Source organism: Schistocerca piceifrons, chromosome 10 (assembly GCF_021461385.2).
Source record: "Schistocerca piceifrons isolate TAMUIC-IGC-003096 chromosome 10, iqSchPice1.1, whole genome shotgun sequence".
NCBI classification, from domain to species: Eukaryota; Metazoa; Arthropoda; class Insecta; order Orthoptera; family Acrididae; genus Schistocerca; species Schistocerca piceifrons.
The window spans coordinates 22417254-22442004 of NC_060147.1; the positions used below are offsets into that span (position 1 = coordinate 22417254).

The 24751-nt window shown below is 38.4% G+C and overlaps 1 protein-coding gene across 1 annotated transcript; it reads left to right on the forward strand.

Annotated features, from left to right (window-relative positions):
* The first annotated feature begins 735 nt into the window (after positions 1-735).
* Positions 736-24475, forward strand: LOC124719096 (dnaJ homolog subfamily A member 1). The gene is made up of 8 exons (XM_047244789.1): positions 736-949; positions 1218-1372; positions 4624-4918; positions 11807-11991; positions 12461-12615; positions 17005-17123; positions 17488-17653; positions 23056-24475. The coding sequence occupies exons 2-8, from the start codon at positions 1241-1243 to the stop codon at positions 23204-23206; spliced, it is 1203 nt and encodes a 400-aa protein (XP_047100745.1). The 5' UTR covers positions 736-949; positions 1218-1240; the 3' UTR covers positions 23207-24475.
* The last annotated feature ends 276 nt before the right edge of the window (positions 24476-24751 follow it).

Consider the following 24751-nt stretch of genomic DNA (forward strand, 5'->3'; position numbering starts at 1 on the left):
ACTGAATTTTTTGGCCTGTTGACACTCTCATCACTATTGCTGATGCTCAGTGACGAGGTAACGGGTAATCAGTCATAACTTTTATTCGGAGGGCCTCCTCATTATTTTTGCTTGCAAATACACTGCAGTCAAGTAAATTTATTAGGTGTTATCAACTGGCAATTTACCACACTGCAAAACATATTAAAATTGGTAGTAAACTTAAGATTCAATTTCTTAAACCTCCTGAATTTCATTACGTTAAAGTGCAAATTTCTTTCTGTTACGAAAAAAGGCGTTACAGTGTGGTGTCACTTGCAGATGCAGCAGGCTTTATTGATGTTCAGCTGCAAGCTTAAAGACAGATTAACAAGGGCTTCCCTTGATCTATGTTGTAGTCTGTCATGGAATCACTTTGGTTTCTTTTCTAAAAGTGCTATGTAATGAACCCGATCTCCACTATTAATTTCCGCTTCTTCACCCTGATAACGCACATTTTGTAATAGCTAAGAGCTTAATGTCAATTGTGACTGCAATCAGTGCTTACTGAGTCCATATTTGCTTCTCCGGCTACAAATGTTGATAGTTTATACTATATTCCCCGCGCAAGTAATGAAAACAAGAAAATCGTTCTACCCATAACGACTTACTTTGTTTTTATTAAAACATCTCTCGATTTTTCCACATATCGAGTTAGTAGCCCTAGTGTTAGTTCATTGCTTCGCCACCAGAGTATTCCGAGCTCGTCATGACGTAATGTCAAAGCAGCAGTGCTATTGGTGTGCACAGTTCGTGTTTGCCAGAAGGTCAGGAAATTTCGAGAAGTCCGTGCTATAATATCCTCGACGGAGAAGGCCGTGTGACTTAGTTGGATGTGTGGATCGATAGTGCTGTAAAATTTGTGCTCAAGTGAAGCTATTTCTCAGTAATTAGTTGTTCGCATAGTGTCAGTGCAATAAGCAAGAGCTTGGTGAGTTTTGTGTTGTAACTTCAATCTCGGATTCATGTTTTGAAATTTCTATTCCTTTCGATCAGCTGGTTCTTTCCTTTATATTTTTTTTAATGTGAATTTACTTTACTTGTGTAATTGTGCAAGATTCTAATAGTAGCCAGTTAACCAAAACAGATAACATTTAATATTTCGTTCATGTACAGGCAATCGATTGTGTCAGGTAAAGAGATTTGTATCCGTATAGTGTGTTCGACTGTTTTATTGAACTTTTTTTCCCCCTTTTAAGGTTATTTTCACCGTCCTGCAAATATGGTGAAAGAGACCACGTATTACGACGTCTTAGGTGTAAAACCAAATTGTACGCTTGATGAACTAAAGAAAGCGTACAGGAAGTTAGCCTTAAAGTACCATCCCGACAAGAACCCAAATGAGGGTGAAAAGGTAAGTCGGTCATTGTCTTGTAGTTAGGTGGAGACCATGATCGCTATTTTCACTCCTTGCGTTGGTATTTTTCACATAAAGTTCTAACTAATCATTTTCCAGACGAGCGCTTGACCCTAGCAATGGAGTTTCGTAGTGCTATTACGGACCATCTTTACGGTTATGTGCATAGGTCTTGGAAATTCAGTGTTGATTAGTTATCTAAATGTTTTAAGTTACATTTTGATTTCTAAGTAAATCTCCGCTTGCGAGACATTTGTAAAAATGCTAGGCCCAAAAGTTGTGATGACAGGGTTTCTATTTATATTTGTTGATATAAACCTAGACGTGTATTGCGATGACCACCGTGTCCAGTTATTTGTTACGTTACGTTGTGAACCATTGCTTCAATTAATTTTGAAACAAATATCTAAAACCTCAGTAAAAGAATACCAGAGTAGCAACATCTGGCCATGCTACAGTTGGAAATAGGAAAATTGAGATATGTTTATCAAAGTGTCGAAAATACAAGTGATCTGTGGCACTCACATTTTAACACTTCAACATTATTGGCCAGACAAGGTGGCTTTGCAGCACCAGTGTAGCATTTGAACAAGTTGTGTTCAAATATTTGTGATTCAGTAAATGTACAAGTTGACTTTTCTCTATCATTGTCTAATCAGATGTTCTGAGCAGTCTGATTTCATCGCCTTATTAAACTCTACAAGTCTTCCTTCATTCCTTTGTCCACAGGAGCAGAATATTGTTATTAACAAAGTGCCATAAGCAGTTACTTTGCAAATTACCATCTCTCCCCCTCCAAGTACTCTTCCCCCGCCGGAAAATGTGGTGGTGATAGGTGATATTTGTGTTAAAAGGTGCTTTTGTAATAGGCATTTTGGTTTGAAACCTTGTCATTCATTTTAATCTCCTAGATTTTCCTAAATTGTTACGTGTGGTGTGCTACACAATAGGTTATGGTTTTAATATTCCTTCTTCCTTTGCCAAAGGAGGTCAGAATTTGTGTTCTGGAACTTAATTGGTTGAATATGTTCTCTGATGGGAGCTGGTTTGAACCCAAGCTTGAATGGCAAATGAATGCTAGAAACAGAATAGTTTCTACTGTCTTGCACTGCATCTGTCGTAGCAGAGAGGTATGCAGTTATATTTTGTCTGTACATAACCTGTGTCTAAAAGTTTTCAGCCAATAGCCAAAGTTACGCACGTCGTAGAAGTGTCCATGGTTTCTTTTTATTAAGCTTTTGTGTGAGATTTCTTGTTGGACAAACCAGTGTCACTAGAGTTGTCTAAATGCATATTGGTAAAGAGGTGTCATCAGATTATTGCAGTAACCAGTGTAGTCATCCAGTTTCGACACATTAGAGGATTAATGTGCACTGTTGCTGTTGAGTTGGCCAAGAGAAAGCCCAATTCAAGGTGAGGCTGAATCTGAGCCTGGCTTCAGAAGTCAGTCAAGGAGTGGAGGTAATTGGTTAGTCATTTGTGACATTGTATTTTCGGTGCATGTTTAAAAAAATTACTTGAAGTATTCTGTAATTTTCAATAGATTGGTCTTCAGGAAGGGTAATTGCATATTTTATCATGAGGTCAAACTGTTGATAGAGCCCACTTGGACTTCACAGACTTCAGCAATAGTCATTCAGCTTGATATCCCATTGTAAGAAAGTTCTCTGCTGCATTGCAATCAGTAGCCTGCTTTGTAAACAGAGGATGTGTGGCAGACATTTTTATCAGTTTCAGAAAGGCTGAGGAGACCTTGCAAGTGGCATTCAACAATAGACTGTCATGGTTGCTGTGAGCTGGAAGAGCTGTCGAAGCCATATAGCTGGGCTTAGGTAGTGTATCAAATGTGGAAATTAATATAGGCCTAGTAGGAATGAATTTCTACAACCTGTGACAGTTGAACTACAAACCCAAATACACCAAAATGATCACAATAGTGAAAGTAGAAATACAAATCTGAAAACCATAACAGGCTATATGAAAAATTTTATAAATTGTTAAAAATGTAGGGCCTATTTTGAAAAAATTATAAAGTTCAAAAATTTAAGTGTATGTGAGAATTTACTCAAACCAGTAGACTGGCAAAAAAAGTGAAAACAAGATAACAGCAGATGGGCACAAACCCCATTAATGTGAAAACTCTTAAGAACTCCATGCAACATAGTGCGGTGCCACTCTTAGAGGAGGAGGAGAAGGCAAAACTGATGGTGGAGGTGGCAGCAGTGGGAGAGGGGAGAGAGGTGGTTGAGATGACAGTTTGGTTGAGATGTAGTTGTGAAAGCCAAATAAAGTTTGTGGTAATGAACTGACAGGAATACGGAAGTGTCAGATTCCACCTGTCTGCTTTTACCCACGACATCATCAATATGGTGGAAATGGCTATTCTAAGAGTCTCCAATATGGCACCTATGATATCACTACATACACACAGCAGCAGACATGGAAATACTTATATATGACAATAACATCTCCCTCCAAAAATACAAACAGGACAACCACGGGAAATTAGGGCTTTTAGGGAGGGGACAAGCTAAGTATAACAGTAAAAACACACCCAGTATGACGGGGAAAAAAATTACAAAATCTATGGGAATTGGTCACTTCCCTTGACCCTGAACTGACAAATAGTGCAGCCTAACGTTTATGCCCATGCAATAAATAGCAAATACAAATTAAGAAGCAACAAAGAACTGTATCAAATTCCGTTACTCTCAACACAATCTACAAAAGGTGGACCAATTTCTTGGTACATGTGAAAGAAGAAATATGGAACAAAAAAGTTATAAGGTAAAGAAGTATGGGAAGAAAGACATGGCTCATTCAGAAATTAAGCTCGGGCATAATAGTTTCATGTGGTCTGCTTTTGGCAATATCTTGCAAAAGAAATGGGAAAAAAGTTCGTAGCTGTTTAGCTGAGAATTCTCACACAGTCCAGCTCTCCAGACTTCTATAAAATCTACACTCTTTTCTTTTAATTTATTATTTCGCTGAGGGAATCTGCATGCATATATGCCATGACTATGCAGTGTTACTAAGTGTTCTGTTCATTGTTTGTGGAACTAGTTCCGCTTCAACTCAAGGATTAAGTAATATTTTTAATACCAACATTTTTAATTTCTAATATTCTAAAATTTCGTGAGCTATTCATAACTTGCATTTGATGACAATATTGAACTGGTGCTGTAAATATACTGAAAGAATGATTTATTTTATGATTAAAAAATTTAAGATAATCTTTTTTTCCGTAGTTCAAACAGATTTCTCAAGCGTACGAGGTCCTATCAAATCCAGAGAAGCGGCGGATTTATGACCAAGGTGGTGAGCAAGCCTTAAAAGAGGGAGGTGGCAATGGCTTCTCAGCACCTATGGATATTTTCGATATGTTCTTTGGTCAAGCATTTGGTGCCCGCGGTCGTGGACGTGCACGTGAGCGTCGTGGAAAGGATGTTATTCATCAGTTGAGCGTTTCTTTGGAGGAACTGTACAAAGGAGCTGTTCGCAAACTTGCACTGCAGAAAAATGTTATCTGTGACAAGTGTGAAGGTAGGTTTGCTAGAGTGAGCTTTTTGTTGTAAAACAATTTAACCTTTCCTTTTTTAAAAAAAAGGCTATGAAAGTTGGTAGGTTCTCACTTGTTTATTTTATCTAGAGCAGCAGGAAGTGACAAGTGTTTTAAATAGAGCACCAGTAATTACCAGTTCTATTTTCTATAGCAGTTAAATTCAAAGTATGCAATACACCAAAAATATTTCATAGTAAAGATACATGTAAACCAGTAAAGGTTTGTCACTAAGTTTTAATGAACGTATTGGGCTCAATTCATTCACAGTTTTGTACTTGCCCAACCTTCACAAACAAAATTTTCCCACAGCATAAAATTGAAATCTTATCAGTACACTGCAGAAGAAATGTGTCCAGTCATCAATAGATATGTGTTTAGTTCAAAACAGAAAATTTTTGTAGCAGATTACTGCTGTTATTTTAGTATTTTAGTAAGAAATTGCCACACACACACACACACACACACACACACACACACACACACACACACACACACACACACACACACCTTCAAAAGGTTAATGGGAAACTACCTTGCTACATCAGTGCATTTAGGAAACACGAAATTGTGTAATTTCTCAAAGGTTCGATGCTTTGTTAAGTTGTGCTGTTGGTTGAGTGGATACACACATTTTGAAGGGCATCCTCCAAAAGATGAGCTACCGTTGTCACTCTTGCTTACATGCAAGTGCTAGTGTTTTTCAATACAGTCCAAAGACAGGTAGTGCTATTTTTCATTGTTTTCTACAAGAAGTGTCTAGCAACCACAGTTCAGTCAACAATCAGCTGCCTTTTGTGAACTAGCAGTCTAGTTAAAAGTTGTTTAACTCTCTACAGTAAATTGATTTCTTAGGATGGATAGGATGTGTGACTGCTGTGTATGGACGCAGGAGGAGCTGGCAACTGTTCGCGAACAGCTGAACATGTTGATGGCTGCGGTTAGCCGTCTTCGGGCTGCTGCCTCGGAGTGTAGCGGCAGTGGGGAGTCTGGTGCGTCGCATGGTACACCCCAGGTGTTACATGCTTCACCCACTGTCCCTGCTGTCGAGACATCTTCGCAGGTACCGGGTGCGGTTGGCCACCCTCTCCCCAAGGGAGTGGCGGGTTCAGCGGCACACAAGGCGGAGGGTCAATGTGGAGGCTGGTCGTGTGGCATCGCCCGCTCTGCCTGTGAGTGGACATGCGGCCGCTCCTTCAGCAAGGTCCGAGCAGGCACACGGGGGGAGGGGTTTATCAGTTATTGGGAGCTCCAACATTAGGCGGGAAGGTCAGTGTTCACTGTCTCATTGCTGGGGGGTCTCATCCGAGATGTGGAAGAGGCACTGCCGGCGGTGATAGAGAGCAGTGGGTGCACCCGAATGCAAATTGTTGCTCATGTTGGCACCAATGACTCCTGCCGTCTGGGTTCAGAGGTCATCCTCAGTTTGTACAGGCGGTTGGCGGAATTGGTGAAGGTGGAAAGCTTCGCTCTGGGGATGGAAACTGAGGTAACTATTTGTAGTATCGTTCCCAGAACCGATCGTGGTCCTCTGGTTTGGAGCCGAGTAGAAGGCTTAAACCAGAGGCTCAGACGATTCTGCGAAGATCTGGGGTGCAAATTTCTCGGCCTCCGCTATCAGGTGTAGAAATGTAGGGTCCCTCTGAATAAGTCAGGCGTGCACTATACGCTGGAAGCGGCTACAAGGGTAACGGCCTACGTGTGGACTGCACATGTGGGTTTTTTAGGTTAGAGAATTCCCTCCCTAGGCCCGACAAGACGCCTTCTGGGACGCGGCAAGGTGGAATAGGCAAAATGCAACAGGGAATAACAATATTAGTGTGCTAATAGTAAACTGCAGGAGTGTCTATAGAAATGTCCCAGAACTGCTCTCATTAATAAACGGTCACAATGCCCATACAGTTCTAGGGACAGAAAGTTCGCCGAAACCAGATGTAAACAGTAATGAAATCCTATACTCAGATTGGGATGTATACCGCAGAGACAGGCTGGACAGTGAAGGGTGAGGCGTGTTTATAGTGATAAGAAGTGCAATAGTATCGAAGGAAATTGACGGAGATCCGAAATGTGAAATAATTTGGGTGAAGGTCACGGTTAAAGCAGGCTCAGACATGGTAATTGGATGTCTCTATAGGCCCCCTGGCTCAGCAGCTGCTGTGGCTGAGCACCTGAAGGATAATTGGGAAAATATTTCGAGTAGATTTCCCCACCATGTTATAGTTCTGGGTGGAGATTTTAATTTGTTGGATATAGACTGGGAGACTCAAACGTTCATAATGGGTGGCAGGGACAAAGAATCCAATGAAATTTTTGAAGTGCTTTATCTGAAAACTACCTTGAGCAGTTAAACAGAGAATCGACTTGTGGCGATAACATATTAGACCTACTGGTGACAAACAGACCCGAACTATTTGAAACAGTTAACGCAGAACAGGGAATCGGCGATCATAAAGTGGTTACTGCATCGATGATTTCAGCTGTCGAGATAAATATTAAAAAAGGTAGGAAGATTTTTCTGTTTAGCAAAAGTGACAAAAAGCAGATTACAGTGTACCTGACGGCTCAACACAAAAGTTTTGTCTCAAGTACAGATATTGTTGAGGATCAGTGGACAAAGTTCAAAACCATCGTACAATATGCATTAGATGAGTATGTGCCAAGCAAGATCGTAAGAGATGGAAAAGCGCCACCACGGTACAACAACCGAGTTAGAAAACTGCTGCAAAAACAAAGGGAACTTCAAAGCAAACATAAACATAGCCAAAGCCTTGCAGACAAACAAAAATTACGCGAAGCAAAATGTAGTGTGATAAGGGCTATGCGAGAGGTGTTCAGTGAATTCGAAAGTAAAGTTCTGTGTACTGACTTGACAGAAAATCCTAAGAAATTTTGGTCTTAAGTCAAAGCGGTAGATGGATCAAAACAGTGTCCAGATACTCTGAACCAAAATGGTACTGAAACAGAGAATGACAGACTAAAGGCCAAAATACTAAAGGTCTTTTTGCAAAGCTGTTTCACAGAGGAAGACTGCACTGTAGTTCCTTCTCTAGATTGCCGTACAGATGACAAAATGGTAGATATCGAAATAGACAACAGGGGGATAGAGAAACAATTAAAATCCCTCAAAAGAGGAAAGGCCGCTGGACTTGATAGGATACAAGTTCGATTTTACACAGAGTACGCGAAGGAACTTGCCCCCCCTTCTTGCAGCGGTGTACCGTGGGTCTCTAGAAGAGCATAGCGTTCCAAAGGATTGGAAGAGGGCACAGGTCATCCCCGTTTTCAAGAACGGACATCGAACAGATGTGCAGAACTATAGACCTATATCTCTAACGTCGATCAGTTGTAGAATTTTGGAACACGTATTATGTTGGAGTACAATGACTTTTCTGGAGACTAGAAATCTACTCTGTAGGAATCAGCATGGATTTCGAAAGAAGGCGGTCGTGTGAAACCCAGCTCGCGCTATTCGTCCACGAGACTCAGAGGGCCATAGATACGGGTTCACAGGTAGATGCCTTGTTTCTTGACTTCCGAAAGGCATTCGATACAGTTCCCCACAGTCGTTTAATGAAGAAAGTAAGAGCATATGGGCTATCAGACCAATTGAGTGATTCGATTGAAGAGTTCCTAGATAACAGAACGCAGCATGTCATTCTCAATGGAGAGAAGTCTTCCGAAGTAAGTGATTTCAGGTGTGCCACAGGGGAGTGTCATAGAACCGTTGCTATTCACAATATACTTAAATGACCTTGTGGATGACATCGGAAGTTCACTGAGGCTTTTTGCGGATGATGCTGTGGTATATCGAGAGGTTGCAACAATGGAAAATTGTACTGAAATGCAGGAGGATCTGCAATGAATTGACGCATGATGCAGGGAATGGCCATTGAATCTCAGTGTAGACAAGGGTAATGTGCTGCGAATACATAGATAGATCCCTTATCATTTAGCTACAAAATAGCAGGTCAGCAACTGGAAGCAGTTAATTCCATAAATTATCTGGGAGTACGCATTAGGAGTGATTTAAAATGGAATGATCATATAAAGTTGATCGTCGGTAAAGCAGATGCCAGACAGATTCATTGGAAGAATCCTAAGGAAATGCAATCCGAAAACAAAGGAAGTAGGTTACAGTATGCTTGTTCGCCTACAGCTTGAATACTGCTCAGCAGTGTGGGATCTGTACCAGATAGGGTTGATGGAAGAGATAGAGAAGATCCAATGGAGAGCAGCGGACTTGGTTACAGGATCATTTAGTAATTGCGAAAATGTTACGGAGATGATAGGTAAGCTCCAGTGGAAGACTCTGCAGGAGAGACGCTCAGTAGCTCGGTACGGGCTTTTGTTAAAGTTTCGAGAACATACCTTCACCGAAGAGTCGAGCAGTATATTGCTCCCTCCTACGTATATCTCGCGAAGAGACCATGAGGATAAAATCAGAGAGATTAGAGCCCACACAGAAGCATAACACGACAATCCTTCTTTCCACGAACAATACAAGACTGGAATAGAAGGGAGAACCGATAGAGGTACTCAAGGTGCCCTCCGCCACACACCGTCAGGTGGCTTGCGGAGTATGGATGTAGATGTAGATGCCTGTTAATCATGAACACCACAAATGTAAGGTGGGTATTTACCATTACACCAGCTTTTACTGTATTAACTGTGATCCTAACTTAGCAAACCTTCATGAAAGAGGCATACTATTCAGATCTTGCATTACACATCGCATTCAAATGACAGTGTTGTTTTAGTAACTACAGACACTTACATCCCTTTTCAAATTACTTTCCCTTGCCCAATTCTTTCTGTCCAAAAATTGATATATTTCAGCAGTCGGTAGTTTTCTGCTCAACTTTCGTTTCACAAATTTATGAACTGTAAACTCTAAATTATTCAGAATCTAGTGCTGCATTAGATAATGCATTAGATGTACGTCTCAGCCACTTAATGTTGGAATATGTAGAAAGTTATGTATGTATGGATGAATCCCTTTCATCCTGAGCTGTAAAGAAGGGAATTTTAAATTAGTGTGGTTGTGACCAGTATGTTCCTTCCTATTCTGTGTTTCCATCCTTTCAGGGTGTGTGCCTCTGTAGCAGGGAGATTTTCTCTGCTTGGAGGTGGGTGTTGTTTTGTCCTCATCATTTCACCATTGAGACACACACACACACACACACAAAAAAAAATCACAAACATAGTGTCAACTACAAAGACTTGCACTGGGTGGCCCCAGCTTGGGTTTTCTGCAGTGCTGTGGAAGTGCGTATGCACCCTGAGCTGCATACTTCTTTGCTGGTGACAAGTTACTTCCATATCTCTGTGAATAAAAAAGTTTAGAGTATTTAAAATCAAACATGTGTGCCTAATTGCATGCTATTATTTGCAAAAATCTTGTCTTCAGTCGTTGGAGATGTGTCTGTTGTTATGACCATGATTTGCAGTGCACAAGGCTGTGAATGGGCTTGTTGCGTGCAAACGTTGTTCAGGTATGAAACCCAGTAACTAAAGAACCGAAATATTGTTCTGTTTTCAGTTTTAAGGGAGGGTAGGACGTCAAACAGGCCGACTTGCAGCAGGAGAGGCACCACAGGACATTTTATTTTCTCCTGTCTTTCTTATACAAATAAATTCATAAAACTTTGTCAGCATGACCAGGAAGGATTCACAATTCACATACACAGCAGTGGAAGTGCTAAAACATAACAAAATAAATTTTTTTTAGATATGAAATTTCATCATTTTTTCACTTACTGTTGGCTGCATTTGTTGCTATAGGTACATTTTTCTTCACAAGTAAGAGAGATTCTTTGAATTTTGTACAGCATACAAACCATGCTTACAGGCGTATGAAACTCTAGAATTTTCCAAATCTATTAAAAACTGTGGTAAAAATTGAGATAATTAACGACAAAATTTGATTTTTTTCTCTCCTTTTTCTAAACATAAAGCTTAAAACGTAACAGCTTATTCATTTTTTCATAAATTAAATAGATTCTAGAGTTTCAGACACCTGTAAGTATGGTTTCTATGCTGTGCAAAATTCATCGAACAGTCTCTCTTACTTATGAAGAAAAGTGTACCTATAGCAACAAATGCAGCCAATAGTAGTGAAAAAATGATGAAATTTCACATGTAAAAAAAATTATTTTGTTATGTTTTTGAACTTCCGCTGCTACAAGTGTGAATCCTGAGTCCTTCCTGGTCGTGCTGACAAAGTTTTATGAATTTATAGACAGTGGAAATTAAAATGTCCTGTGGTGTCTCTCCTGCTCAGTCGGCCCGTTTGACGTCCTACCCCCCTTAATGAAATTTTGATATTGTATCAACATTTCATTAACTGCAACGTATGAAGTAAAAATGACCATACACATAATTTATGAAGTGCCCTTTTACCTGTGTGAATTCTTTAAAGCTTAGTGCAGTTTCTGCATAACTTGAGACAGCTCAGCAAGAATGGTGTGTAACAAAAAGAAATTCAGTTCTTTATAGAGTGAAGATAGTAGGCTGTAAGAGGGACAAGAATCTAATTTTTCACCTAATAGTTTCCAAAAACCTCATACATATTTCATATCAGCTGGTATGATGTCACTCAGCACAGGTACCAGCATTGGACAAGCAGTAAAGTTATAACAAAAGCAGCTCTCAGCACAGAATGCAGGGAGCACATCTGTAGTGGTAAAAGGGTTAATAGTGCTGCTGTCCCAATCTGGCGAGCGGTTTATGTATATTGACTCTTATCCAATAAATTGTGTGCATTGTGGACATTATTAATGCATTACAACTGGGTGACAGTGCTGAATTGTTTTGATTGCATTCCTTTTTATGGATTTCTCTCTTCAGAAGCTCAATGTGTGTCCTTTCCTCAGGCCGAGGTGGCAAGAAGGGAGCAGTAGAGACGTGCCCAGCATGTCATGGCAATGGTATGCAGGTGCACATCCAGCAGCTGGGGCCTGGCATGATCCAGCAAATCCAGTCGATGTGTTCAGAGTGCCGCGGGCAGGGGGAGCGGATCAATCCCAAGGACCGGTGTAAGCAGTGCCAGGGCAAGAAGGTATGTTTGTTAACCTGCACCAGGGGCTGGGTTGTTAAGAGTGGATTTCTGAGTAAGTAGGCTACTGGTGGCAAGTTAAAATAAACCCTTCTGCCAGAACATTTATAATATTTGTAATATAATGCAAATGCTAAGATATCCATAGCAAAAGTTGTGGTACTCTGTTTGACAACCAGTTTACAGAAATACTGCAGATTTGTCCTTGTCATTGGTATGCTGCATACCAGAATTCAACTATCAGTTAGAACAAGGTTTTGCAGCTTGAGCTGTCCACAGCAGTGAAAGTCCTTCAAATTTATCGAGTATCAGTTCGTGGCTAATAACTGATATTGTTCCAAAACATACACATAATAACTTTCAGCGAGTAGTGACATTGACTGAAATTATTTGGCGATTATCATCTCTTATTTTGAATGTGTTGTTAGTTAAGTGCTAGTAGTATTATTATACCTATTTATTTATTTTTTAGACAATCCGTGACAGAAAAATTCTAGAGGTTCATGTAGATAAAGGCATGGTTGATGGTCAGAAAATAGTTTTCGGTGGTGAAGGAGATCAGGAACCTGGGTTAGAGCCAGGTGACATCATCATAGTTCTGGATGAGAAAGAGCATGAAATGTTCAAGTAAGTGGTACACATTTTATAGTAGAAATGATCTTTCTTATAGTTTTCATAGCATGTCAAGCAATAGTTAGTAGGTAGAATAACCATATCATACTAACTGCCATTTTATTAGTGATATGAACACTATGAATGTAAATTTTGAGTCAGGTGTTACATGTTATTGGTAGGGACGGGGGAAAAATAGTTTTATTGCCAAATTACTTTTTGCTAAATTACTTTTCATGCCAAAATAATTTTGCCAAATACAGTGTTATTTTTTCCTGATTACATTAATATTTGCTATATTTGGTGCTTTTTTTCCAATTTGATGTTGGTCTTTTGCCAAATTTGGTGTTTCTTCAAAGTACATAGTTGTTTCCAATTCAGGTTTTTTGCCAAATTTTTGTAATCAGATCAGAGTTTGTGTGAAATGATTGTCATTTTAAGATTATGCACAAACCTTAGCACTGAGGAGGTAGGACCTCATAATGCAATTTTAACATGCAATAGTTGATACAAATATTAAGTGCATTTGTAGATTTATAAAATTATCAGGAAAATACAAATTTGTAATATCTTTTAAGTCATATTTCTCATTTAGCAAAAACTGCTATTTTTTGCATCAATTTTGCAATATTTTCCTGTCTCTAGTTGTTGAAAATAGTGAAATATTGTATTGTGAGCATAAATTATTAGTCATTGAATCCACAAAACCTTGAATTTTCAGCACTATGGTTATGAAATTGAGAAACTGAGTTCTGTTTAACAGGGATTTGAAGTTTAGTTTTAGAATTAGCATTACTTTCCTGTTGACAATAGCATGGTTGACAAACAGTGCTGATACCCTAGCTGTCAAACAGTTGATGTACATAGACCTGAATCACATAGCTTTCATTGCTCATACCATTTTCGTAGCTTGCAATGTGTCAACTTGTGTACAAAGAGTGTACAATGCAAACGTCAACTTGGGGTACAGTGAGTGTACAAAATGACTGGAATATAAAATTGGAATTCTTTGTGATTCTGTAACATTCTTCATTTGCTTTCCAGACATTGTAATACTATCCAGCTGGAAGTCATACTGAATTTCTTAATAGTGCAGTTGTAGGCTGGGTGACATAATTTTTGTGATAAGATTCTGTAGTTGTTAGGTTTTTTACCGGTTGTGAATTTTTGTGGGCATGGAAGGATGAGCAAATAGCTGCAAAATCTTTAGTATGCTTGTGGGCAGTACATGAGATTCCTTCATATTCGGAAGTTAATAAGAATCTTCCAGTTAGAAGATAGTTTTGTTAATATAAAGATGTAAAGACAGATAAGACACATATTGGAAAGAAGATACTCATTCAGTCTTAAGGAAAACTGCTGCTATTGGTTTTGCTTCCACAAAATAAATGCAGTTGTTATTTGTTAAGAACTAATTGTTCATTATGCAGTGGAGAGAAGCTTGTCTTTAACCACTAGGAGGCACACAAAAGTGAAAGAATTGATCAGGGAACAAGTCGGAACAAATAATTACTAAAACTGTAATGGGCATGGGTGGGACAGGTAGCCAGATGGACCAAGGAAGTTGTTAGCTGGATTCAAGGAGAAGGGAAAGAAAAAAGGTTTATGTGCACACACATTACAAAACTTGCAGGAACTACATGGGTGTATGTTGCTGAAGACTGTAGGGCATGGGAAATTCCGGATGAGGTCTCTGTCCAGCATCTGGCATTTTTTACTGCCACTGGTGATTATTTTGTATTAATAAATTTGTTTTAAAATCAAAAATGGAAAATCCAGGATGGAATAATGACAACATTTTGATAAGATAGCTTACTACTTGCCATATAGTAGAGATTTTGAACTGCAGACAGGCACAACAAAAAGGTTGCTAAACAAGTAAGCCAAGACCTCCTGAATTACACACATACACTCAAACAAACGCAACCCATATACGTGTGACCACTATCACTGGCTACTGAGGCCAATTGGCCTTGGCACCCACAGTGGTTGTGTGTGTGTGTGTGTGTGTGTGTGTGTGTGTGTGTGTGTGTGTGTGTGTGTGTGTGTGTGTGTGTGTGTGTGTTGTTTCAGGAGGCCTTTTGGCAGAGTGTACTTGTTTAGCAGTCTTTCTGTTTACCTGTCTGTGACTGGAGATATTAATTTGTTTTAAATTTCCAGAACTTGGCTAACACAAAATATTAAAAATAACATAATTCTGCTGAGCATCACTCATGTTCTTTTAGGTGAACCAAAGGTTTGGAATGTATTTATGGCTTTATCACTTGCTGTGTATAGACCTATGGTGCAAGGATCATGCAGGTTTCTGCAAACCAGTAGATAGGGATCCTGCAGGTAACCTCATTTTCAGGACTCAACGTGAGTCATGAAGCCTCACTTCCTGAGGCTGGTCTTGCATCTTGACACTACCATTCTCAGTTGGTTTAGAGCGTTCTGCATCACATATGGCGGATGAAGGTCCGTAGCAGGTTTCTCTTTGTTCTCACCAATCCTTTTGCTTAATGAATTTTGCCACAGTTCTGTTCAGCGAGTTCCAGGCGCTAATAAAATTGCTGATGTGCACGTCAACCTCCTGTTCGACCTCAACCTAGGTTTTAATATTTCACATCCAAAGAGGGATATCTGGGATCGATTTGTCCCCCACCCCATGCTGTTAGTGTGTGCTTCTGTGGTTGTCAGGTGGTGCTACACATAATTTGATAAATTTTGGTGACAGTAGTTGATCATAAGCAGCCAGTCATCGTGCACCTAGTCTCATTCAATGCCTTGTCCACCTGTTTGGTGTGTGTCGTGTTCCACCAAACTGGTGCTGCATATTCTACTGCAGGTAAGCATATTACCAGGGAAGATGTGTGGCGGAATGTGCCATGCGGTGCCAGTAAGTTTACAGGTGTTGTTCTGATCAGATATTTTTAGCTTTATTTCTTGCCAATGTTCTCTAAATGTGAGGCTGCAACCCGAACTTACTCACAACTATTTTGGAATGTCTTAGTTGCATGATTATTCGCCCATCCAGATAATATTAACTTCCTCTTGGCTTCCTGGTTTCTCAGGTGGTAGGTGCAAACCTGTCTTTTGGGGGTTTGGCTTTAGACCTGTTGAGGTTTTAAAGAGCTGCTATATGTTTGTCCTCAAAGGTTTTGCCTTAAGCTGCAGTTGTCATCTGTGCAATAAATGTTGTCATTCCAAGGTTGGTTGGTTGGTTGGTTGGTTGGTTGGTTGCCTGCCTGTATAGATGTTATACAGCAAGGGTATCGATACACTACTCAGGGGGAGACCATTCTGAAAGGCTCTCATTTCATTCTTATTATGCAGAATGACAACCATCCTGTTTCGCAGCAAGCACTGGATAAACTGTTAAACATAAGTATTTTGTGATTGAATATACCATTGTAATAAACTTCCTTGGGTTTGATGGTGTCACACACTGCCCAGAATCTATGAATACCAGTTCTGTAACTTGTTCTCTTCCATTTTTATCTCCTGTGCATTCAGTAAGATTAAGGAGTTGACCACAGCATGGCTTTTCTCGGCAGAAACCTTACTGCTAAAATTTACAAGGTTTTTTTATCAACATGCTACGAGATGTGATTAAGGATCAACCTTGCCAATACTGACAAAGGGCAGAAAGTTTTTCAGGCTTAAGGAATGATAAAATTCTGGCTTTGTGCCAGAACTTAGGAATGTGTAATTCTGTAATACAGGTGTGCATTAAGTTTTGGATACTTTGCTTTGTTACACACACAAACATTGGAATATACTGCTTTGTTAAAGTGTCAAAACCTGCAGTTTTATTAACCTATCAAGGTGGTAAAATAATCACAATTGAGATAGCTGCATCTTTTAGGATATTTTCTTAATAAGTGTAGGGTTGATACACTGTTTACCTTTCTCTACACGTAATTGGCCAGAGCCGTGCTTTACTCTTAATGTATCCCAAACCTTTTATCAATATTTTGAGACTGACTTTATGCTGAAAGACCTGATATTTTTGATCGCTTGTGGAAAGAATCTTTTGTATTGAGAATTTTTGTAAGAAATAAATGACCTAGGACTACTTTGTTACTTGTATGGTATTGAATTTGGCTCATCAACAAGAGTGGGATTGAAATCACTTTGCATGCATTGTGAATTAGATTTTGCTCAGTTTCCATAAATCCACACATCCTTTTATCCTATGCTAATATTTTCTTTGGCAGTTTACTTTTTCTTTCCTGTAGGAATATTGAAGCCATTGGGCAGTTAAATAAAATCTTTTCCTTTCTTCTTTAGGAGCAATTATTAGACTAGTAAAAAATGTTTGTGTGAGGTTAGAGTACTGCTGTTAGAATTTATTCTTAGGAAGAATTTTGAAAGCGATGGTTTTGTACTTGTTTTGACAACATTGCTCTCTTTTTGTTGCAGGCGATCTGGATGTGATCTCATAATGAGAATGAATATTGAGCTAGTGGAATCGTTGTGTGGATTCCAGAGAGTTATAAGGACATTAGATGATAGGGACTTAGTTATTACTTGCATCCCAGGTAAAGATACTGAAATGAAATGTCGCATAGAGTAATATAATATTGTGATTCTGTCTAATATGTTATATGGAAAAAAGTAAAGTGTAAGCTGTATTCATAATGGATTTGCAGCTTGTTATTCATAGCAGTGTGCTTTTAAATCATTTTTCTTCTGCACCTAAAGCTTTTTGTGTGTTCTGGGTGCATTTTACGCATATACATTTTTTACCAGTCTGTTATTGAATTTTTCTTTCTGTGTGTGGAGATTATTCAGAAAAAAGAATATAGTTGGACAATTATCACACAAAATGAGTAGATAACAAATGTAAATCCTTATTGTAACTGCCAGTGTAAAGTGCAATTTAACACTACATTAATTTTTCAGGTGAAGTTACCAAGCATGGTGATGTCAAGTGCATTATGAACGAGGGAATGCCTCAGTACAAGAACCCATTTGAGAAGGGACGTCTTATTATTCAGTTCCTTGTGAATTTTCCAGCGACTATTCCACCGGAAGTTATACCACAGTTGGAAAACTGCCTGCCACCAAGGTATGTGACTTTGACATTGTTGTTCTTACGTCCACAGTGTAAACATGTGGAAATTATCTTAAAATTATAAGAGTAATTGAAATTTGTGGATGGATCAGTAAGTAAAAAAGGAAAGGCAACCACTCATCTGTATTGAACTGATGGGCGGAGCAAACACACACAAAACAGAGAACAGTATTCACAACTGTGAATGTGTGCCCTTTTACTAGAAAAAGAGAAAGAGCTTGAAAGCTAGTGTGAAAACTGTTTCCTGTTACATGTTTGTATGCTCTTAACAGAAGAGTTTCTTGGAGAATTTCATATTTTTTGTGTGCATATAATTTAAACAATTAACATTTTACAGCTGGTGTTTGAAAAACCTGTTTTGTTGATCATAACTATTCACCAAATAGTCACCAGAATTAGAAAATCATACAGTTATCAACCTTCCATCATCCATTCCGATTACAGTTTTTCAAAGATCTATCATCAGAATCCAAAAAAGATAAAATGTGATTTTTGCAGCAGGAAGGGGTGAGGAATGGTAATGACCCTCCCTTCCAAGAGATGTACCAATTCAGTATCAGTTACCAGTCAGTTGTTACGAAATTTCATAAGTAATGCACCATCCATTGCTGTTCTTATCTCTACAGAAAATACCAGATGGCTCTGGGTTCTAAAAGCTCCCAATAGTGTTTGATCTTCAGTTTGCAAATTTTTTCTCACCCTCCAGTAACCAGGCAACACCAAGCACTTTTATTAAGCTGGCTTTGAGAAGAATATTTATTGTGCAGTGTGTGGCAGCAGTTTTCAATTGTCGGGATTATATCTGGTGTGAGGGAATAATGGGTTTCATAAAATGTACAAGGAGAGGACTAGAGTGATAAGCAGTTGTGCCCTACCAGACACACACACACTCACACGCACACACTCTCTCTCTCTCTCTCTCTCTCTCTCTCTCTCTCTCTCTCTCTCTCTCTCTTTTTCTCTCTCTGTGTGTGTGTGTGTGTGTGTGTGTGTGTGTGTGTGTGTGTGTGTGTACATAGTTTTACATGCTCTCGACGGATATTAGTGGCTACAATCTCTTAACGAATTACTATACTAGACTACTGGGAGATTATTGAAATAATAAGTTTGATAGTTGAGTTCAAGTTTTTTAGTGTATTGAAATACATGTGAAAAACTAGATCTGGAATTTAAATTTCATACAAATTACTCAATTACTACAGATACAGTTGAGCTGTTTAGTGCATTGACATAAAAATTTGGTGTCCTTAAATAGTTGTGGTCATAAGCTTTTCTTGTCCGTATTGAGACTTTGCATTTACGTACCAGGGCACACAATGAAATCTCAAACTATTCTAATAAAACTTCTCTCTCATCAATAACTTAAGATGCTTCACACTTCAAAATTCAAATCTTGTCAGTAGAACACTAAATTTTCACACTAAATCTCTGTATAATACCCATTCTTATTTATGTGTGTCCCAAATATCAGCCTTAAGCCACTATTACATGATGCACCTAAGATGTGCAGCTAGCAGCAGCACCTCAAGCATACATGTTTGTAACTGCAGACCAGTTCGTGTTGCCATATAACACCATGTACATGAAATAGTCTTTGCACAAATCCACAAATGTGCACTAATACTGCAAAAATCTAGATATAAATGTGTGATTTCTGTAAAGTCATTCACTCACATTAACATTTTCTGAGAGCTCAAGGTTTCTTTTTATTAATTGCTCACATTTGTTGTTGTTGTTGTTGTTACAACCACCATCCTCTTAAGTAACTGTTTGTTGTTGTTGTCTATCACACAGTTATCTAATTCATTTCTGGAATTATGGGATCAGCTGATTGTTTTATATTAGGATACTTGCTAGCACAATAATGTTTACCTAAATTTACGTTTATAAAACATTTTTCACATGGAGGATGTGGTTGTTGTTGGTTTTTTGCACTGCCAGTGTGTGTATTCCTTAGGATTAGGGCACAATATCAATGCTAAAAAATCCAGATACTGTTCAGTTCAACCCTGGCTGGTAAGAAGAGAGAAAGGCAGTGGCATATATTCCCTGTTACTGAAGGAATTGAAGCCTGAAGATGCACAGGAATTCTGGGACATTGTGAGAATTGGTGTGGTTTAATTCAACAAACTGCTGTCAATGATAGTGAGTTTGCTCTAGTGACAGTAATGTAGGATGAAGTAAGGATTAAACCATTTGTTTGTTCATTTTGTGATCACACTTGGTTAACTATTGCCAGTTTCTCCCTCCTGGCATGCTGAACGAAAGTAAAAGATACAGTCAAATCGAACATGAGCTTCTGCCAGTTACGGGACTAAATATACAAATTGAAAATTGAACATATATTTACTCAAAAATTAAAAAAAAGTCCAATGTATTATGATAGCTGCAGGTCATGATTGTACAGACACCTTTTGTCACTACACACCTAAATTACACTTAATGCTTTTTTGGTCCATACAATTTGTAGATTACGAAGCAGTCAGTAGAAAGAATGCTTCTTGCAAATAGCTTCCAAAACAAAAAGTTCATTGGCAAAAACTATTACTTCTGTTTAATTATTGCATTTATGAAAATTTAATCACTGAAAAATTCACAAAATCTCAAATACCGAAATGAAAAGTTAGCTGCTGGCCACAGATGCCAACCTATACAGTAAACCATAAACAATACTAAACAGAAAGCACTCATACTTGCAACTATAGTTATTCATTTTACTGTAGCATTTTGGACGCAGACTACAGTAGGAGACAGAATGATTGGCCACTCACATTTAAAAGTGAAGAAACTGTTAAAAACTTCGGAACTAATTTCCCCAAGGAAAAAGGGATAGGTTGGGGAAGGCAAGGAAAAAGGGGTAGGTCACGCTCAGGCCTTAGGATAAGGACCAACCTGTTGTGAAAACGTAGATGAAGTGGGAGACATCAGAGGAGGTGGTCAAAGATAACAGGCTGGACATTCTCATTGTGGCTTCTGATTGTCCTGCCACTTCTTTTTCCTTTGGAAGAGACTTATTGTTGAGAAAGATAGGATTAGTATTTTCAATAGGGCCTGGATTTTAATTTCTTTAAAACAGTGAAATATGCAAGCGTTTGACCGAAAACTTACATAAATATGACCTTAAAAAAATATGACTTAATAGAAGTTTATTTAAAGCATTCTTGTTTATTTAATTATTTATTCACCATAAAGTAATGCAAAATTCACTTCTCAAAATATTGTAAGTATAGTTCTTTCTGTAGGGTTTGTGGCTAATTTGCACCTATTTTTTGAATCTCTGAATGTTTTATTTTCTAAACACAAAGTACAGTGAAAAGATCATCTATCAAAACAGTTAATCAATGTTTTTATTTCTACGTAGTATTTAAAGCATTTCACATTATTTAATACCGTATGTCAATCTTCAGTATCTGCAAAGTTGCACTGGATCACAAGGTGCATTTTCAGGTTTTCCATTGTCAAAGATCTACGGCTGTCGCTGAGGATAGTTCTGTACCTGGGAAAGCTCCTCTCCACTTCACAAGATGTCACTGGAGTTCAGCTTTGTTTCAGTATCTTCAAATTTTGCATCATTCCCTGAAAGACTGTCACTAATGTTCTACAGTGTAGAATAACAAGGATTCCGTTGGAGAACACTTTGTAATTTGGTTTTCACTTTGTCAGCCACATGACCATGAGCTCGACCGAACTCACTCTGCACATGTTGCCCAATACTCAGGGCGTCACATAGCTTAGTGCCAACAGCTTCCAGTCGTTTGATGGCTTTTGATATAGTGAAAAATTGGCGTCAATGTATGCCAAGTTTAGAGACAATGTATCTGTAAAAACTTCTTTCACAATTTTGATAGCACTTGGTTCATCACTATCAGGCTCACAGAAGATTGTCTTTATTTGGGTGTAGTTCGTGTAAGAACAGGTTTTGGTGGGAGAAGCATTGAAGGTGCATGTTCCTTGAATTTCTGCACCTGTAGCAGAGTCTTCACATAGATTTTCTTGCCACAGGAAATTAACTTGTCCGTGTCAGGGTAATTGGATCACACCTCTTCGGCAACTCTGTGCAACGCATGTGGCGTACACCATACTGAGGTAGAGAATCTGAAGACCTTTGGCTGGTTTAGCAATATATGAAGCACCATCAGGCCACAGTAGCTTTAGAGAGTTGTCAAACAAAATAGCAATCGTTGAATTGTTTACTCTATCAAGAGTTTCACACGTTAGTAGGAACATATCTCCAGGGCCATCAACTTTCAGAACACCAGCAACAACATTGGCAATATATCGCCCACTAATATCCGTAGTTTCATCTAACGACAGCCAGATCTTTTGCTCAGCAATGGTAATTCGTATTTTGTTGAGCACATCATTGTAGTATACAGATAAATAGTTCTTTCTCAGTGTAGATTCATCGGGAACTGGATGTGTTGTGTACTTCTCCAAGAACCGTCTGAATTGTGGATGCTTCAGCTTTTCCACCTTGCAGAATGGCACGGTTGACGATTGACCTGTCTGTTCAAATAACAGCGTTTGCCTGCTGTTATTTTCATCACTCCATTTCACACAGCTGTTGTGTTTAGCGGCATTATAGTGTTCTTGCACATTAAAGGGCTTTTCTGCACTAGCTTTAACTTCACACAGTTTACAAAACAATGTTTTCCCATCAGTGCAAAAGAACTCTCCAATTTCTCGAACATATCCTCACAACTTCACACTGTTGGAGCACTTGGCTTTAGGAATGTTGAACAAGGCAAAAGCTGTATTCAAACTGGTTACTGGGAACACCTGTGCGACTGCAATGATTATTATGGCAGAAGTTGCCTTTGTCGGCTCTGAGAGCGTATTGTCGACTCTGCGCGGCAATGTTTTATGTTCGCGAAACGACTGTTATGGCACACCGATTTTGTGCTACAGTTCTGAGAAATAAAGCTGTGTACTAATTTATCTGTTTATCTTTCATAAAAGCACATTAAATATTATCTCGTGAGAAACATATTCATTTTCTTATTCATGTGTCCCGTAAGATACGAGAAAAACCGTATATGCATTTTTGGGAAAAGTTGACGGAAATATGACCTATTATATTAAAAGTTAGCTGCACTATGACCTATTACTAAAATTTGTTAAAATTTGACTCTATACGCACAATCAAAATACGTTTTTCGACACTAAAATGCCTAGATTTGTGTATAAATTGTTCTAAAATTCACCCTATAGTTCAGAAAAAAATGACTTGCCATTAAAATCCGGGCCCTAATTATCAACTTCAATGTGTCTTTCAGTAGCTATGGCCAGCTGTTTTTATTATTTTATAATTTTATCAATTGAACATCCCTTAACCTCATTAAGAATCACATCTGACAAGGATAAAAATTATTCTAATAAATGCTCTAATTTTGCAGACCAGAATCCATGATACCTGATGGAGCAGAAGAGTGCTTGCTGATGGAAATGGACCCAGAGCAGGAAGCACGGCGGCGTGAGTATAAGAATGCGTACGATGAAGATGAGTCGGGCACTGGTCCCAGTCGGGTTCAGTGTGCTACACATTAATGGTGCACATTGTCGGACTTGCTCTTAAATTTATTCTGTGGGAGCCTCAGCTAATGTTATGTGGCTGTCCTTTTCCAATTCTTGTCTTTTACTGGAGCACTTGGCATGTGCAGATGTATCATTCTGACACTGTTCTCAATGTTGCAACTTGTTCTATTCATTGCCCAGGTTCCATCGTCTGTTTAATTTACAGTATAGATTGTGAAAGAACTTTGTATACAATCAGTTCCTGTACATCATTGTTGACTTAATTAAAATTAAGAAACCAGAATTCATAGTTACACTCCTACTTTTTAGTAATTCAGATTGACCATGCACCTGTTGGAAAAATAGAAAAATTTAGTTGTTTATGCAGTTCCCATTTTATGGGTGTGTGCAACATAAATTATCAGTATTATAGGTGTAGTGTAAGGATAACAGGAAGAAATCATTGAATGTGATCTCAACCTTGCCACAACTGCTTTATCTGTACGTGCTTCATATTATAACTATGAATATTGCACTATTATTTGTTGCTTTATTTTGTGTAACTATGAGTCTTCTGAGAATTTCAGTTGAATGAAATATTTGTCAGAAAGTGCTAAATCATGTAGTTGACAATATGATTTTGGTAAATTTATTTTATTCTCATTAGGCTCTGTCACGGAGTACCAGTTTTAAATGACAATTTAGTATAAGACACAAATTTCCCTTCTGCCTAAAATTTGCAGAAATGTGAACATTCATAGATAATGAATTTGCAGTTGCTGTTTATACCAATTCTGCTGGAGGTAATTATTAAATTTGCTACTGGCACTGTTGTGAATTACAACAAATACAAAATGTTAGGTGCTCTGGAGTAATCATGGACTGCTGTTAATAAACAATTTTCAAATTGTGAAATGAGCAAGTCTCAGTAATTAAAGCAAGTGTGAAGTGTGATATTTATGCCTTGTGGACTCTGAGAATATTCAGTTTTCTAATGTGAATGTTTTCTGATGCCATCTGGTGTCTTATCAAGCTATTCCATGTATGTGTTAAGTAAAGAGAGAACTTTTGTTATACAGTGACATAATTTATTTTTCCTATGTTTAGTCAGTTATTTCTGCAAATTTGTTGCATTCCACAAAACAATGGTACAGCTGCATTTCTGCAGATTTACTCAGAGATCAGTTGCCTGAGTTTTTGAAAGCTTTATTTGTAATTTTTAACAACTGTTTGTTTCTAAGAGTTTGTAAGTGTACTATTTAATATGTGCTTTCCAATTATTAAATAAATACAATGATCAAACTTCGTATTTCATTCACCCAAAGCCGTAACTTGCTGCCATAAAGGTTTACAGCTAGTGCTTAATCATGCTACGCTGTACAAAAATCTTAATGTTGAAATCACGAAGCCATCTAATCTGATGTCACAGTTTGCGGCAGTATGAATATTTACCATCGCAATACTGAGGTGGGGGAGGGGATATGTTGTGCCCACATTTTGTAAATATTGTAACCTAACTGTGTACCTCATATTTCAAAATTTTGAAAAAAAAAAAAATTGCTTTTAATGGTTCCTTGT